The following is a 16778-nucleotide window of genomic DNA, read 5'->3' on the forward strand; positions in this document are numbered from 1 at the left end:
CTCTCCGCTGCGATCCCGACGAGGTCTCCCGCTGCGGTGCCTGCGACCTCTCCTTTCCTTCCGCCACCGTCACCAGCATCCTGACCTTCGATGGCTCGTCCGTGTCTTCTTGTACAGCTAGGAGAATACGCTCATCAAAACCTCCTTCAATCTAATCTCACCCACCGATGACCCCTTAGCCATCACAATGCCTCAAAGATACAACACCACGATCTACCTCCACGGGACCACCGATCTGGTAATTGTGTGCCCTCCTCCATGGGCACCTCGTACATGTTTCATCCGTTGCGGCGGTCTGTGCCCTCGAGAAAAGCGTCGACAAGCGCCATCGCGAGCCCAGAACCTCACCACTCACAACCAGCGCCTCGCTGGCATCCGCTTGGCCCTAAAACGGACCTCGTCGCCACTCAGGACGAGCTCCGCAACGACCGCCGAATGCGACAACGAAGTACCCGGATCCTTGCCGCACGCATCCTTCACTTCGCCAAAGAGCTCGTTGGAGAGGAAACTTTTGTGAATTATGGATTGGACATCTAATTGATATTTCTGGGTCATCTACTCTTGTTAGGAAAGAAGCTTAACAACTCTCTTACTAATAGAGACCACATCAGGCTCTCCTTTGGACAGATAATTTCGTCAAAAGCCTCATCAAAATTTGGGAAATAACAATTCTCAAAATTTGCCACTGTTATCGACATCGGACACCTCAACTCTTGTTTAGCTACCGTCTTCCCCAAGTGATGATAATTCATATGTTCGTCATCAACATCCTCTATTGTTCTTTTATGCAGGTCACATGATTCATTATCGGAAAACACGAGAAATATAATTGCAAAAGTTCTGTTGTTACACCCGTTCAATAATCACATCTTGCATACAAAGACGGATGCCAGAGAACCGATCATGTTGAAGCACTCAAAACCGGAGAAACACTCCCAGACTTGGTAGATGTTCGTCCTAGAACACCCAGCTTATTGCGTATAGGAATACACTTCCTTTGGTAGATGTTCGCCCTAGAACACCCAGGCGCATCGAATAAAAATATACACTTCCTCTGGTAGATGTTCGCCCTAGAACACCCAGAACATCAAACCTAGGGGACCATCCCTTAGTCTAGGTTACGTTCGCCCAAGAACACCTAGCGCACGCAAACATAAAGTCAGTCTACCTATTATGGAACCTGGCAGGTACTCGGTCCTTCGGCCTCACGCTTGGCCATCCATGACCTCAAGCGTTCCAGCATTTGGCCGTTTGGCCTCACATGCTTTCGGTCCTTCGACCTCAACAGTTCGGTCATCCATGGCTTCCAGTGTTCAAGCATTTGGTCGTTCGGCCTCGCAGGTTTTCGGTCCTTCGACCTCAACCGCTCGGCCATCCATGGCCTCAAGTGTTCAAGAATTCGACTGTTCGGCCTCAAAGGTATTCACCCTTTGGCTTCAACCGCTCGACCATCCATGGCCTCAAGTGTTCAAGCATTCGGCCGTTCGGCCTCAAAGGTATTCGCCCTTTGGCTTCAACCGCTTGACCATTCATGGCCACGAGCGCTCGGCCATTCGACCCCACTGATGCTCGGCCATTCGGCCTTAACCGTTCGGCCATTCGATCTTACTGACATTCGGTCGCTTGGCCTCAACCTTTCGTCCTCAAAGGTATTCGCCCGTTGGTTTCAACCGCTCGACCATCCATGTGTACGAGCGTTCAAAGCAGTCGGCCGTTCCGCCTCAAAGGTGTTCGCCCTTTGGTTTCAACCGCTCGACAATCTATGTGTACGAGCGTTCAAGCAGTCGACCGTTCGGCCTCCTTTTGGTTTCAACCGCTCGACAGTCTCTGTACGAGCGTTCAAGCAGTCGACCGTTCGGCCTCCTTTTGCTTTCAAACCGCTCGACAACCTTTGTACGAGCGTTCAAAGCAGTCGGCCGTTCGACACCATTAATGTTGTCCATTCGGCCTCAATGACGTTCGTCCGCTTGGCGTCAGTCATTCGGTCTCACATGCCACTCGACCTCTACGTCCGTGACCTCAAGCATTCAGCTCCTATGACCTTCGGCTATACAGCCCCTACCGCTCGGCCATCCAGGTCCTCACATCTTTTCGGTCCTTTAAACTCAACCGCGCGGTCATCCTTTGCTTGAAACGTTCAGACCACAGAAAATACAGCCTCCCCCCTCAAACTCATAAGTCCTATAGTTACCACGTCCGTAAAACGGAACCGTTAACTCGGACTTGGGGGGCATGTTATGCAGTAAGATATTTATTACATAAAATATCTTAGATATTATATTACATAAAATATCTTAAGATATTTATAAAGCCACTAACCACATTTGTAGGTAAGGTGGTTATTTTTATTTTGCTTATAAATACAGTAACAGGGTAAAGGTCCAGGTACGTTCTCTTTATGTTCTAGAGTCCCTGAATAATATTTCAGAGCAGTATCATAATCACTCTTTTGAGAGCTGAGGCTCCATAATTCACATCTGACTTGAGCGTCGGAGTATCTTTGCAGGTACCTCCCCCTCCTTTGGCGAGTATGAACAACAACAATTGGAGAAGAGCAAGCGTCCCAGACAGCCAGTATGTTCATCGGTCCCACAAAATATAGACTGAAACAATATTTATTTTCCATATGAAAGAAAGTTATTAGTCTAATAAAAAAAAAGTGAGAAACATAGGCGTTAAGCGTTAGGCGTTATGCTCACTCTTGTAGTCTCTAGTTTCTAACAACAACAACTCATAGTACATCCAACCTTCATTAATTTTTGTGTGCCATGAACGTACCTTCATCAAGCTTCATCTTCACCTTCGCCCTCACCACAGCACTGTGCTGCCCCATTCCCTGAGCCATGCCTTCTTCCCCCAAATCCTACGCCCTCCCCTACGCCCTCCCCTACGGCCGCCACCCCTCGCCCTTCGTCGCGCGTAGATCTACCCTCTCCCTCCTCCTCATCTCCGTTCTCCTCATCCTCTTCCTCTTCGCCGTCGTCCCCTACCTAACCCAGATTCGCCACAGTGGCTGTGCCGACGTGCACCCCCGATCGGTGCGCGTCGTCTGGGAACACGCCGGCAACGCCAACGCCGCTGTCGGTGTTGGAGATGGAGGGAGGCACAAGGTGATGGGGTTTGTGGGAATTCAAACGGGATTTGGATCCGCTGGGAGAAGAGAGGCGTTAAGGAAGACGTGGTTTCCCTCTGATCGCCAAGGCCTTCAACGGTATTCGCTTTATCTCTTCTAACTCCTCCCCATTTGTGTCTTTTTAGCTTAAATGCAGTTTTAGTCCTCAAACTTTGCTTTTTAACTCTGCCAAATAGTATCGTGTCATCCCTTTACTCCACCTCATCTATGATATAATGCATTTATTTTTGTTGTTGTTGCTGTTGCAGTTTTTGTGATCTTTTGCATCTGTCCAAATTTGGTTACTATATGTTCAATTGAGCGATTTCAGTGTTGGAATTTTTTCATTTGTTAAAATTGGGTACCTCCATTTGTCTCACATCTAAATAGTGTCGAAATTAGCTAACAATAACATCTAGTTCATCTTTGCCAGGATGAGTGTGGTTTCTTTGGTCCATGGATATGATTCACCAGTGTCCTAAGGTTTTTCCTAAGACAAAACTCGACCGAAAGATAAGTAAAGTCTGACATAATTGTTTCTACTAAGATCGAACCTGGGGAGTCTATAAAAGAAATTCAAATGAACTTCTGTTCTTAATTTTGGTTTTCATTTATTTTATTCTTAATCTGCTCTCAAATATTGAAGAGAATGTTTTGCTTTTGCAACGAATAAAAGTAATGTATTTATTGAGAAGAGTGACATTAGTATAATGTGTTGAAATAAGTAATAAGTAGTGCATTGGGAACCATTTATATTTTGAAATCATGATTAGTACTTAGTCTTGTACCTAGAATTCTAGTGCATTCTATGAGTTGTACCTAGGAATTTAAGGTAGTCTTTTGATTTTTCATCTTCAATTGTATCAGTTTCTATCATTATAAATAGAAGATCACAAGATGGATCTTGTATGCCCTCCAATTTTATATTCTCTTTTTATTCTCAACTTAATGAAATTGATTTAATAAGTAACATATTCATTTTTGTTATTCATAATATATGAAAAGACTATGATTTTGGGATTGAGGGATTACTATCTCTTGCCTAATTAACTGTTTGATCTGTTAGTAACTAATGATGTAGAGACAACACTTGCGCATTTGAGTGATTATGTGAGTTTCTTCACCTCCCTTGTGCCCATTGTATTCATCCATGGTTTGAATAGTCTTATAGAAAAAAGAAAGATTTTTTGACTTGTATCAGTCTGATAATTAAGTACGAGGTGGTTGATGATAGCAAATTCTGTTGCAAAATCACTCAATCAGAATAATAGTGACCAAAGTTGTACAAGTAAACATAAGGAGGACCAAAATTGCATATAAGTCTTTTATTTTTAGTCATAGGGTTTTTGAGAGAAGTGAACGGTTTTGCATATGATTTCTTTATTTATTTTTTTTGGAGTTTTGATGTGAGAACAAAGCTTTTTACGGTGATGTTACTAATTCTCTTCTGGGAAATTGTTTAGGGGCCCAGATGTTAGGAATTCAGAAATGTGAAGTGCAATATCAAAAGTTTGTATCTGGACTAGGAGTGGGGTGACAGGACTAGGAGTGGGGTGAAATTTGTTCTGTCTTAGATTGTGTTTGTTTCTGGGTAAGCATAGTTTCTGCATGTGTAAAAGGAAGGATTTGCGATTAATCCATGCGTTTGTTTCCACTGATTTGCGGTGATTTATAAGCGCAGATTTGCAAGAAAAATTATAAATCCATCCACGCATATTAGAACATATTTGTCATGATGTACTCCATTCATTGAGTGTTTGAATTGTGGAGTGAATTTGAGGAAGAGTGAGGGAGGGGAAGGATTTGAGGGGATGGAGAGGGGATTGTGGTGTTATTTGGATTAAAGGATTTGAAAAGATAGATGAAGAGATTTGAAAGGAAAATTTGTGAGAGTTTGTAAATGATGTGATGTGATAGATTAAAAAGAAGTTTTAATTGATACAAATATATAATTACCAATTTTCCCTTGTATAGAAATTTGATATAAATTTAAATTTAAGTAGTCAAAATTATTTTAAAATGAAATTGAAATTGTTAATGATAAAAAAAATTAAAATTGTAAAAATAAAAGGAAAATTTATTAAAGGGATTTGTAGGATTAAATTTCAAATGCATTTTCTTAAATAATAATTTGTATATTATTATCTAAATTATTGTGAATTATATTTATTAACACACAAATAATTATATATACCTAATAAATATTTATTAACAATTAACTAATATATATTTATCATCATACAAAGTTAATTATGATAACAATTACTAGCATACCAAATTATTAACACCTCTAACCTATTGAAGAATAAGAAAACCAACACCTTATCCTACTATCAATACCGTCAACCAAGACTTCTTCACCACAGACTACCAAGAACCACTATACTGGACGTCCTCCAACTCAAAAAGAAAAGCACACAGTCAAATATTACATGAACATCACATCCAAAATAGATTTCATCTGCATGTTATGAGACCATGGAATCAATTTCAGTCTCATTTTATTCGTCAAATGCCACATAATCGATTCTACAACAACCATACTTGATTCCATCATACCCAACATATGAACATAATTGATTCCACTTGCATTTATAAGACCATGGAATTGATTCCATGTTATTTCATCTTTGCAATCACAAGCACAAAATCAATTCCATCGTCTTCCTTGGCAGAACAAAATCTATTCCATTGTCTTCCTTGGCATCAAAGAATCGATACCATCATCTTCCTTGACAGCACAAAATCGATTCCATCATTTTCCTTGGCAGCACAAAATTGATTCCATCATCTTCCTTGGCAGCACAAAATCGATTTAGGCAAACGTAGAATCAATTCCCTTTTCACCTGAAATTGAAACGTAACAAAAAAAATAGACTAAATGACTAAACGCTAAGCATAAGGACGTGTTCGATAAGACTAAATGACAAGCTCGGCTAGGCAAGGCTAAATGACAAGCTCGGCTCGATAAGATCATATGACGACAAGCTTGTCGAGACTAAACGACAAGCTCAGCTCGGCAAGGCTAAAGGAGACTCGGTAAGACTAAACAACCAAAAGAAGAATTTTGTTGAATATTTTGACATTTCTCACCTTAACAAGGTTGTGTGTGGAATGAGAACATTGCACCTTTTCTACAAGCTTCACCACAAGAACCCTGCAAAAATCCTTCTCCTCTATGAGTGGCATCACAACAACTCAACAAAACTCCTTCTCCTCTACGACCAAGACCATGAGACTCCAACTAAAGTGCAGGTTTGAAGCTTATATTCAGTTGAATGCTGCACCTCTACCTCCCAACAATAACATTGATGGTGTTTTCAAACAAACAGCTACCTGTCCCAGTCAAAGGCTGTCATCAGTTAGGAGAATCCCCACTGTGCTGCATCAGGAATCTCCACTGTTCATGCACAACTTCAGTATCTTTCACGTACATGGCAGCAGCGTATTTTCAAATAAAAGACAAGGATATTTTGGTCTTTGAATGGAGCATGCACAATACATCATGGCAAATCTGTTCTAATATATGTGGATGGATTTATAATCTCTTGCAAATTCGTGCTTTTAAATCACTGCAAATTAGTGGAAACAAACACATGGATTAATCGCAAATCCATCCTTTTACTCATGTAGAAACAATGCATATGCAGAAACAAACACAACCTTAAAGACCAAAATATCCTTGCCTTTTATTTGAGATTACATTGCTACGGTTGGAAGTCCCACATCGACTAGAGATAAGGCCAATTCATAGTTTATAAGTGGGTGCAAACCTTACCCTAAAAGTCGGTTTTGTGGGGTTGAGTTAGGCTTAAAGTCCACTTCTAACATGGTTTCAGAGCCATGGTTAGAGCCTATCCTAGTGATATTTGTTGTTTGTTGGGCATATTGTACCACCCGCTATAGGGCCGCTATCGAACCACCCATTAAAAATGTCTAATCCCACGCTCGAGATGTATATACCTCGACGTGAGGGGGGTGTGTTGGAAGTTCCACATCGACTAGAGATAAGGCCAATTCATAGTTTATAAGTGGGTGCAAACCTCACCCTAAAAGCCGGTTTTGTGGGGTTGAGTTAGGCTTAAAGTCCACAATGGAGATTCTCCTAGCTGATGACAACCTTTGATTGGGGGGGTAGCTTTGGGGTAGCTTCTTGTTTCAAAACACCATCAATGTTATCGTTGGGAGGTAGAGGTGCAACATTCAATTGTGAAGCTCTTAGAGGAGAAGGATTTCTGTTTGGGTTCCCGTGGTCCAGCTCGTAGAGGAGAAGGCGCAATGTTCTCAACCCACACACAAGCTTGTTAAGGTGAGAAATGTCAAAATAATCAACAAAGTTCTTCTCTTGCCGAGCTGAGCTTGTCGTTTAGTCTTGTTGACATTGCCGTTGTTTGGTCTTGTCGAGTTGAGCTTGTCGTTTAGCCTTGCGTAGTCGAGCTCGTCCTTGTGCCTAGTGTTTAGTAGTTTTGTCTATTTTTTCTGTTACATTTCAATTTTGGTGAACAGGGAATTGATTTTGTGTTTGTCTGAATCAATTCTAGGTTGCCAAGGAAGATGATGGAATTGATAATGTACTGCCAAGGAAGATGATGGATCTGATTCTGTGCTACCAAGGAAGACGATGGAATCGATTCTGTGCATGTGGTTGTGGAGATGAAATAACATGGAATGGATTCTATGGTCTTATAAGTGCAAGTGGAATCAATTCTATTCGTATGTTGGGTATGATGGAATCGATTATGGTTGTTGTAGGATCAATTTTGTGGCATTCGATGAACTAAATGAGATTGGAATCGATTCCATGGTCTCATAACATGCAGGTGGAATCTATTCTAGTAGTCGTGTTAGATGTTCATGTAGTATTTGACGTGTCCTCTTTTCTTGTTTGTGAGGTGGAGGACGTCCAACACGGTGGTTCTTTGTAAGAAGTTCTGGTTGATGGTGTTGTTAGCTGGATAAGATGTTGGTTTGCTTATTCTTCAACAAGTTAGAGGTTTGGTATTGTGGTTAATCATTTGGTATGTTGATAATTGTTACCTACATTAAATGATGATAAATATGTATTAGTTAATTGTTAATAAATATTTATTAGTTATATATAATTATTTTTGTGTTAATAAATATGATTCATAATAATTTAAATAATAATATACAAATTAATATTTAAGAAAATGCATTTGAAATTTAATCCTACAAATCCCTTTTATAATTTTTCCTTTTATTTTTACAATTTTAATTTTTTTTAATTGTTAACAATTTCAATTTCATTTTAAAATAATTTCCACTTCTTAAATTTAAATTTATATCAAATTTCTGCCAAGGATAAATTGGTAATCATGTTTTTTATCAATTAAAACATTTTTTTTAATCTATCACACCCATCATATCATTCACAAACTCTCACAAACTTTTCCTTTAAACCCCTCCATCTATCCTTCCAAATCCCTTGATCCAAACACCACCACAATCCTCTCAAGTGCATCCACTTACTCTCCCTCAAATCCACCCTGGAATCCAAACAGTGTGTTAATGACAACCATCAAGCAACACATTGTTTTAGAAGCATCAAATAATTACAATTTCTTTTCTTCTAAAATATAGAAGTTAAAAGAAAAGTCTTTTTTTTTTTTCAAAAATAAATGATATAGTAAGTATGTTTTTGTTTTCTACTTTTAATGGTTTAAGCATATTTTTTGTTTTAGTTCATCAAATTTTTTATTCTTTTTTTCAGTTAACAAAAATGATGTGGTTTTAGTCCTTCAGCATGGACTAGAGGCATGTGATTTTTGTAAATTGTAAGGACTTTTAGTATATTTAAGTCTTGTTTTAATTATTTTTATATACAGCTATGGTTTTGGAAATGTACATGAACCATGATCCATTTTGTAGTGATACTCGTCATTTATATTTGGATTTTACAACATTGATATTAATGTATAATAACGGAGAGGGTGAAAAGGAAAGTGAAAATGGATGGGGGATGATGGTTATCTGTATTTTATTGTGAATTTGAGTATTACTGATTTGCAAAGCTTATTTGTAGAACTGTTTCTGAATGTTCCACATCCTAGGTTCTCGTCTGTGTTAATTTAGCTTGTTTGGATTCGGCTATAATGTAGATTGCAGTGTCTGAAGTTATGTAAACTTGGTGATTGTATTTTGTTGGTGGGTTGGATATTTTGAGGGAAGCTGGTTTGAGAATGGAGGAAGTTGGTACTGTCATTTTAATTATTGACTGTTGCTTGCAGCTTGGAAGAATCCACTGGGTTGGCTTTTAGGTTTATCATTGGTAGAACAAGTGACAGAGGAAAGATGTCTTCACTTCATAAGGAATTAGCAGAATATGATGATTTCATTTTGTTGGATATCCAAGAGGAGTACAGTAAGCTCCCATACAAAACGTGTGTGCTGAGAATGACTACATTTATTTATTTATTTTTTTCTGTATTGTGTTTGCTAAATTGAAAATTCATTCATTACAGGTTAGCTTTCTTCAAAGCTGCTTATGCTCTTTTTGATGCTGAATTTTATGTCAAAGCTGATGATGACATATATTTAAGGCCAGGTGACTTGATATTTTAATGCTTAATGTGGTAAATACATTGAAGAACTTCCTTTATGAGATGACTTTTTACAATTCTAATTAAGATTTATGTTCATATTTTTAATTTGTCTTCAGATCGTCTATCATTGCTACTGGCCAAAGAACGATCTCATCCTCAGACATACATAGGATGTATGAAAAAAGGACCTGTTTTCACTGATCCAAAACTCAAATGGTTAGTTTTGTTTTGATGATTTTAGTTTATCTTAAAAATTTTAGTTTGATTCTGTATAGATGAATTTTCCCAACTCTGCATTTTCAGCTTGACACAATTTTACACAGGAGAAATAAAAAAATTATGGCATTAATAAATTACTCCAACAATGAAACAAGAGTAATATGTAGAACTTGAGGTCTCTACCTGATGAGGCTATTTGCCTGAGAAAGAAATATAAATTATTAATACTATTTAGTTGTTAGATTTACCAACGAACAAAAAAATTATGCCATTAATAAATTACTCCAACAATGGAACAAGAGTAATATGTATAACTTGTCTCAACTTGATGAGGCTATTTGCCTGAGAAAGAAATATAAATTATTAATACTATTTAGTTGTTAGATTTACAAACGAACAACTACTATCGCAAGAGAGATAAATAATGTAAGATAAGTTTGCATGTAGATTCCTGTTTTAATCATACTTGTTATCTTACTGTTAGCTATTTTTTGGCGGGGTTGCTTCTAAGAATCAGGTTGGAGAATGAGGCCATAGGTTCTTTTCAAGGTGAAATGCATATACTTTCATCCAAAAGTTGAAAGTAAAGTGGTTCACTGTGGTTGAATCAAAATAAATATATAATTTGTTTAGATCACAGGATGTTATTAAAATAATCGTGGAATTCAACTACTTTTTGTTTTCATCTTTAATTTTCATTTGATAACAACAGATAGATTTTCTTAAATAGTAATATACACCAAAAGATAAAAACTAGCTTTCTTCAACGTATATATAATATAATTTGTCTAGTCAATTAAAATAAAATATTTGCTCAATGAATCGCTCTTTTATTGTTAATGATAGATACTGTTGGGGAATGACCTTTTTAATCCCACGTAATGGGATAAGGCTTTGAATTGTTGGATGTAAACTTGATCCCTAAGAAATGGTCATAGAATTACAAGATTGAAACAATTTCAAACCGTTTAATGTGGCACTTCATTGCCAATTTTGTTTTAGACCTCATTATCACTATTTGTCACCGTTATATTTTTTGGGTTGAAAATGCTAATGTAGTGTGGTATCCTCACCACATTGTTACACTTAAGACCTCAACTTGTAACCAGCATTTTATCATACTTTTTCTTATGGAGTACTTTTTCTGATAAAATCCTGTAGGTATGAGCCTTTGTCTAATTTGCTTGGAAAGGAGTATTTTCTTCATGCCTATGGTCCTATTTATGCTCTTTCTGCTGATGTTGTCTCAAGCTTGGTTGCTCTTAGGAATGACAGGCAAGTATTCTTTCCTCCAGAACTTGCATGGCCACATGACCTTAAGTAGACACTAGAATCACAAATCTTTCTTGTAGTTTATTGGGCACAGTAGGAAGTAATACTCGCTTGATAAACTCGTTGATGTTTAGATATAGAAATGTTTTTTGGGCTGATCCATTTGTAAGCAGGTATGCAATGCACAAGGAAAACAAAAATACCAGGAGATTTGTGTGCTAGGGTTGGATAATTTCAGTTTCTAATCTCATAAAAGAAATAGTTGAGATACTGCCCTAATCTTTGCTTAGTCTTGTTAGTTTTCTCACTGGTGAAAATGGATTGAGAGCTATACTCTTTGTTACCTAAATATCATATTTTGGAGGTTGAGGTCTTAAATTTCCTCTCGATATAAAGGGCTGGAGGTTACAATGTATAAATATGATGATATGGACCTTGTTCAATACATAACCTCTTTCTCACTTCAATATAATGCTTTTGCATTGTTTCAGTTTCCGAATGTTCAGCAATGAGGATGTTACTATTGGAGCTTGGATGCTGGCTATGAACGTCAACCATGAGAATAATCATGAACTTTGTGCTACAGACTGCACAGCCACATCTGTCGCTGTGTGGGATATTCCAAAGTGTTCAGGTTGGTGTTTCTCTTTGAACAATGATGTTACAACAGCATCAGTATTTGGTGCTTTGCAAGACAGAATTTTCTAGGAGAACCTTAAAAGTATGAAATTCATGAATTGGGATCCCATAAAATAATTGGTATTATGGGCTACCTCATGGTGCATTGTTTTGAGCTATTCAATGTTTTCTTGTATCTTTCAGTCCAAATATCGATGGAGGTGTTTGGATGGGAAAAGGGAAAGATATTTCTTAATTTCTAAATTAAGAAGATGTTTATAAAAATAAATTAAGGGATGTTAAAGGATCATTATCATTGAAAGGTTACATCATAATCTGCCATTTTTATTTCCTTTATTTTAATATAATCTCAAATAAGGGATTCTGGTTAAAATGAAAATTTCTCTTACCTCCCCTTTACCTCTAAAGATCATCTCTTCAAAGTACAAATTTTGTTAAAAAGACCTTTTAAATGGATGAGCTGCTGAAGTTTGTAGCATCAAAATAAATAATCAAATATTTTCGTACAAAATATTTAATAATGAACTTATCCGTATGTGAGGCATGAATTAATCCGCAAATTGGGAATCTGGTTTTGGTGAGATTATATGATTAAATCGTTTCAGAGGATCTTTCATACTTTGTAGTTTGCATTTAACTTCTTGTTATGTGTGTATGTCCACACACACACACACATATATATATATCTATATATATATATATATATATATATATATATATATATATATATATATATATATATATATGTATGCAGCCGAAAATGGAAAATTTTATCCTAATGATCTGCTGTTCACCTACAGGTCTGTGCAACCCAGAAAAGAAAATGTTGGAACTCCATCAAAAGGAGACCTGTTCTAAGACCCCAACTCTGGAATCAGATGATGAATAGAATTTGTGGGTATATAAAAGCAAAGAAAGCTGAGAAGGTAGTGAAGGAATAGGTATCACTGCCATTCTTATGATCTTTCTCATTCTTCTTTCTTCCATTTATTAGAAAAGAGGTGGTTGTGTTTTATTTCCTCAGTTTTCTTCCCCTTGTATACTACATGAGAGAATATATAGATTTCACAAATGAGAGACCAAGAGATAATTTACTAATTTACTAATTGTGATTTTAATTTTATTCTTTCTTGAGGTTATATATATACTCTGATTCATGTTGTACTTTTTAAAAAATGGGAGTTTTGTACAAGTTTTCCCTCTTGCATGTGTCATATTTACTTCAAGGTTCATGTGTTCATCATGTACTAGATATGGATACAGACACAGATACAACACGGATACGGACATGGAAATACGGTTAACTGATACAACACAAACATGAGATACGGTTAACGAATACAACACAAACATGGAGATACGGTTAATGGATATGACACGGACATGGAGACATGGTTAAATTGAAAAAATACAAGATATGGGACATGACGTGTGTGTATATATATATATATATATATATATATATATATATATATATATATATATATATATATATATATTAGTTTCCAAGTGTCAACTAACACAAATATAAATCTAATTTATCTAATATTCAAAAGGCAAAAAGCCAAAAGTAGTGATAATGTAAGATTGTTTTTTATTCTTATAATCATTATAAAAATTTATCTAGTAAGTTGACAAGGTTATAGATTTTTAGTAATTTATGGTTATTAACATTGTGCTAGAATCATGTAAAAAAAAAAAATATTTTTCAAGGTTATAGATTTTCCCATTGCTTGCAAGACCAGCTGAATGAATCTAAAGTATCAGTGTTGATTTAGCTTCCATTGAAATTTTTTCTCAGCTATCCTTTTTTATTGTTCTGTTGACTCATTTTCTGAAATTAATAGGTTTAGTTTTATATTCTTAAAGAAACTCTCCACCAAAAAAAAGAGAAGCGTAAGGTAGAAACTATGGAATCATTCTGTGAACTTCTTAATGAACTTTTTTGCTGTGAAAAGAAATATAATGCATGATGTGTAATATCTAAGAACAAAAACAGTGGTGGAGTACATTCAAAACCCTTAAATCTTACGTATCTATTATTGTTACTTTCATTATATTCTACTCCATTTTCTCACTAAAGCAAAAAAAATGCGGTGCAACAAGACATTACATGAATTTTAATTTTTTTTAAAGTGGTTTTTGGAATCGTAGCAATAATAATAATTGTGGTCGATTTTAATAGTCTATTCTAAAATTATATTAAATATAATTTATTTTTTAACAATGAACATATATTAATAATTTTCAAGTTATTAATAATTTATGATGGTAGATACACCCTTGTTCACTTTAGGGAATTTTATTTTCAATAAAATCACATGTTAAATAGTATTCTCTTCCCTCTATTATAAGTAACATTCTTTTATAAGAATCAATCTAAATTATGTCTTCTATTAATTTAAAAACAGCCTTAATTTTATATATAATTGGTGAAATAGGTTACTTTTAAATTTTTGTAAATGTTACATATAATATTATAAACATATATCATCTTAAGTATATTTTATGCTATCAATTAAATTAACTAACTTCCTAGGATCAAATTCATTTTCAATAATACCTTTAATAACAAAATAACCTTGTTTTAGTGTTATTATATATATAACATTATTTCTTAACTATTTTACATAAAATCCCTCAACCAACCTGTCCTCAAAATCATTGACAAAAGCTGAAATTTCCCTGCAATCTTCTTGCCCTAATAAATGCATCCCATTTTAGTCATTTTTACTGTTTAAAAAATAACATCCTATAAAATATGCTGTGTGTGTCTTTAGTTGGCAAATGTTATATGTTTTTAATAAAATTTGCAGTGATATTTTTACCAAGCCTTACTTTTCCTAATTGATTTTTAATCTTTTAATAAGAATTATTTATGGAAAAAAAAGTAATTCTATGACTATAGTTGTAACAATAATTTGTGTATTATTTTAACCTTAAGAGATGAGGTGGTAGGAGATAAGTAAGAATGTCTTGATTCATGCATAGTTTTGATAGTGAGTGGCAAAGCAAGAAAACAAAGTTCAAAAGAAGACAAACCTGTCACCAAATGAAGCTGTCTTTGCTTCGTTGGTTTGCATGTGTTTTTGAGCCCTCCAAGCTTCAATGCAAAAATATTCAAAAAGCTATTAATAAGGAGAAAACAAAGAAATTACAAAGATTGAGAATTATGAAAAATCATTGAGTTAAGCGATAATAATATTAAATTTAAATACATTTTTAATCAAGTAAAATAAATTGTTTTCTTCGTTCTTTTCTAAATTTGAATTCTTTACTTTTTAACCTTTTAAACATAACAATTTTCGATTTTACTTCTTATAAAACATTTAATTTTTTATTAGTTTGAAAACGTTTTTGTCTTATATTTGTAATGATGATTCAATTTTTTTTACTCAATATGATTCCTATATTTTTTAATAAGATTCAATACAAATTTTTTATTAAATCAACATTAATATCATTTAAAAAATAATAAGGTGACATATGTTAATATAATCACAATTTCTTTTACATGTAAAATAAAAAAAAACATCAATACCGATCTAACGAAAATGATCACATTACATTTTTTAACAAACATAAAGACAACGTTAAAAAAAGAAACATTGTCGTAGATTCTAAAAGTATTATTAAATTATTTTATTCCTCTAAGACTTCAAAAAAATTTGTGCTGACAATCATCTAAAAGGTAAACAAATTACACATATGTTAATAAATCTTTAAAATAGAAAGTAGTAGGGTCAATTGTTTCTGAAACACCATAGGAAAGACTTGGAATAATTAATTTATCATTGTTATTATTATAATAAAGGTTGTGGTTGATGGAATGAAATTGAATGGTGGTAATTGGTAATTGGTAATGGATGTATAATGATGGATCCATTATTGGGTTGTCAAAAGTCAACCATAGTGGCCCATTGTCCTATTTGTAGTATCTTTTTAACGAATCACGCAATAGAGGGGTCCATGTAGTGTAAGTATAACACGTGACATAATCTTATAATTTCATTCAATTTTTACTTCTAAAACTTAGATATAAAACTTTAATAATCAAATCAAATTCACTCCTAATAACTTTATGATAATGTATGGTAGTAACAAAGGAAATACAAGTGATATTGTTCATACTTATTGGACGTGCCAAACAATTTGGATCACAAGCTCAATGATATATCACTATCACCAAAAATAATTGTTGAACCATGTGTGTTAAATATAATGAAGCGTAAAGGATGATGTTTTCTTAGTAAAATATACTTTTGTATATTTTATCACATAAATGAAAATAATTGTCAAAACCATGTATTATTTTGATACAATGTGTCAAATTATGCACTTTTAAGATTTTGATATTAACAATCGAATAAATTGAACTTGAAAAGTCATGAGTATTAATAGTTTAATCGATTATCACTATGAAAAAATAATTTTTGAAATAGTTTATTGAATAATTAATTACTGCTCAAGATAATCGATTATAAGTGGTGGTTGCGAATAGAGCTTTTAGTTTTCTAACCTAATTTTCAAAATTAAGTTCTATATATTTTTTTACCTAAACCTAATTTCGAACCAATAATTCATTTTAGAAGTTTAGTGTTATGCTACAAAGAAACTTTATGTGTTTTTGAAAAGTGACTTGTAAAACCTAGTGTTGGTAGAAGTGAGAGCTTTCATTGAGTGTGTCTTAAGTGTTTGTGTAAATCTGTTGTGGTTAGGAAAAGTACTCCATCCTTTGTGTGTCAAAATAAGTGTTATTCATCTCTTGTGTCTTTAAGATATATTTTTTTTTCTAACTTTTACTCTACTATTTGTGATGGTAAGTTCTGGTTATTTTTAGTGAATAGTTAAACCTTTTTAGAGAGATTAACAATTGGAAGTAAAGTCGTTTGGTCCGAACTATTATAAAACTACCTGTACAACTTTCTCTTTCCTTATACTCTTTATATTTATTGTTCTTGTTTTAAAATAAT

At 34.7% G+C, this 16778-nt stretch overlaps 1 protein-coding gene across 1 annotated transcript; it reads left to right on the plus strand.

Moving 5' to 3' along the window:
- Positions 1–2656: 2656 nt before the first annotated feature.
- LOC124847096 (Galactosyltransferase family protein) lies at positions 2657–12950 on the plus strand. Its single transcript, XM_047324489.2, has 7 exons — positions 2657–3211; positions 9361–9513; positions 9595–9677; positions 9792–9891; positions 11056–11169; positions 11658–11800; positions 12606–12950. Exons 1-7 carry the CDS (start codon positions 2844–2846, stop codon positions 12692–12694), a joined length of 1050 nt encoding a protein of 349 aa, XP_047180445.1. The 5' UTR covers positions 2657–2843; the 3' UTR covers positions 12695–12950.
- The last annotated feature ends 3828 nt before the right edge of the window (positions 12951–16778 follow it).

Source organism: Vigna umbellata, chromosome 9, assembly GCF_029865625.1.
Source record: "Vigna umbellata cultivar VRB3 chromosome 9, Vumbellata_1.0, whole genome shotgun sequence".
Taxonomy (NCBI): Eukaryota; Viridiplantae; Streptophyta; class Magnoliopsida; order Fabales; family Fabaceae; genus Vigna; species Vigna umbellata.

Bases quoted from the DNA above. Each gene is read 5' to 3' on its own strand.
- LOC124847096 (XM_047324489.2), top strand. From the start codon at position 2,844: ATGCCTTCTTCCCCCAAATCCTACGCCCTCCCCTACGCCCTCCCCTAC. The intron at 9,514-9,594 runs GTGTGTGCTGAG...CATTCATTACAG, and splicing joins AGTAAGCTCCCATACAAAAC to GTTAGCTTTCTTCAAAGCTG. The intron at 11,801-12,605 runs GTTGGTGTTTCT...GTTCACCTACAG, and splicing joins GGATATTCCAAAGTGTTCAG to GTCTGTGCAACCCAGAAAAG.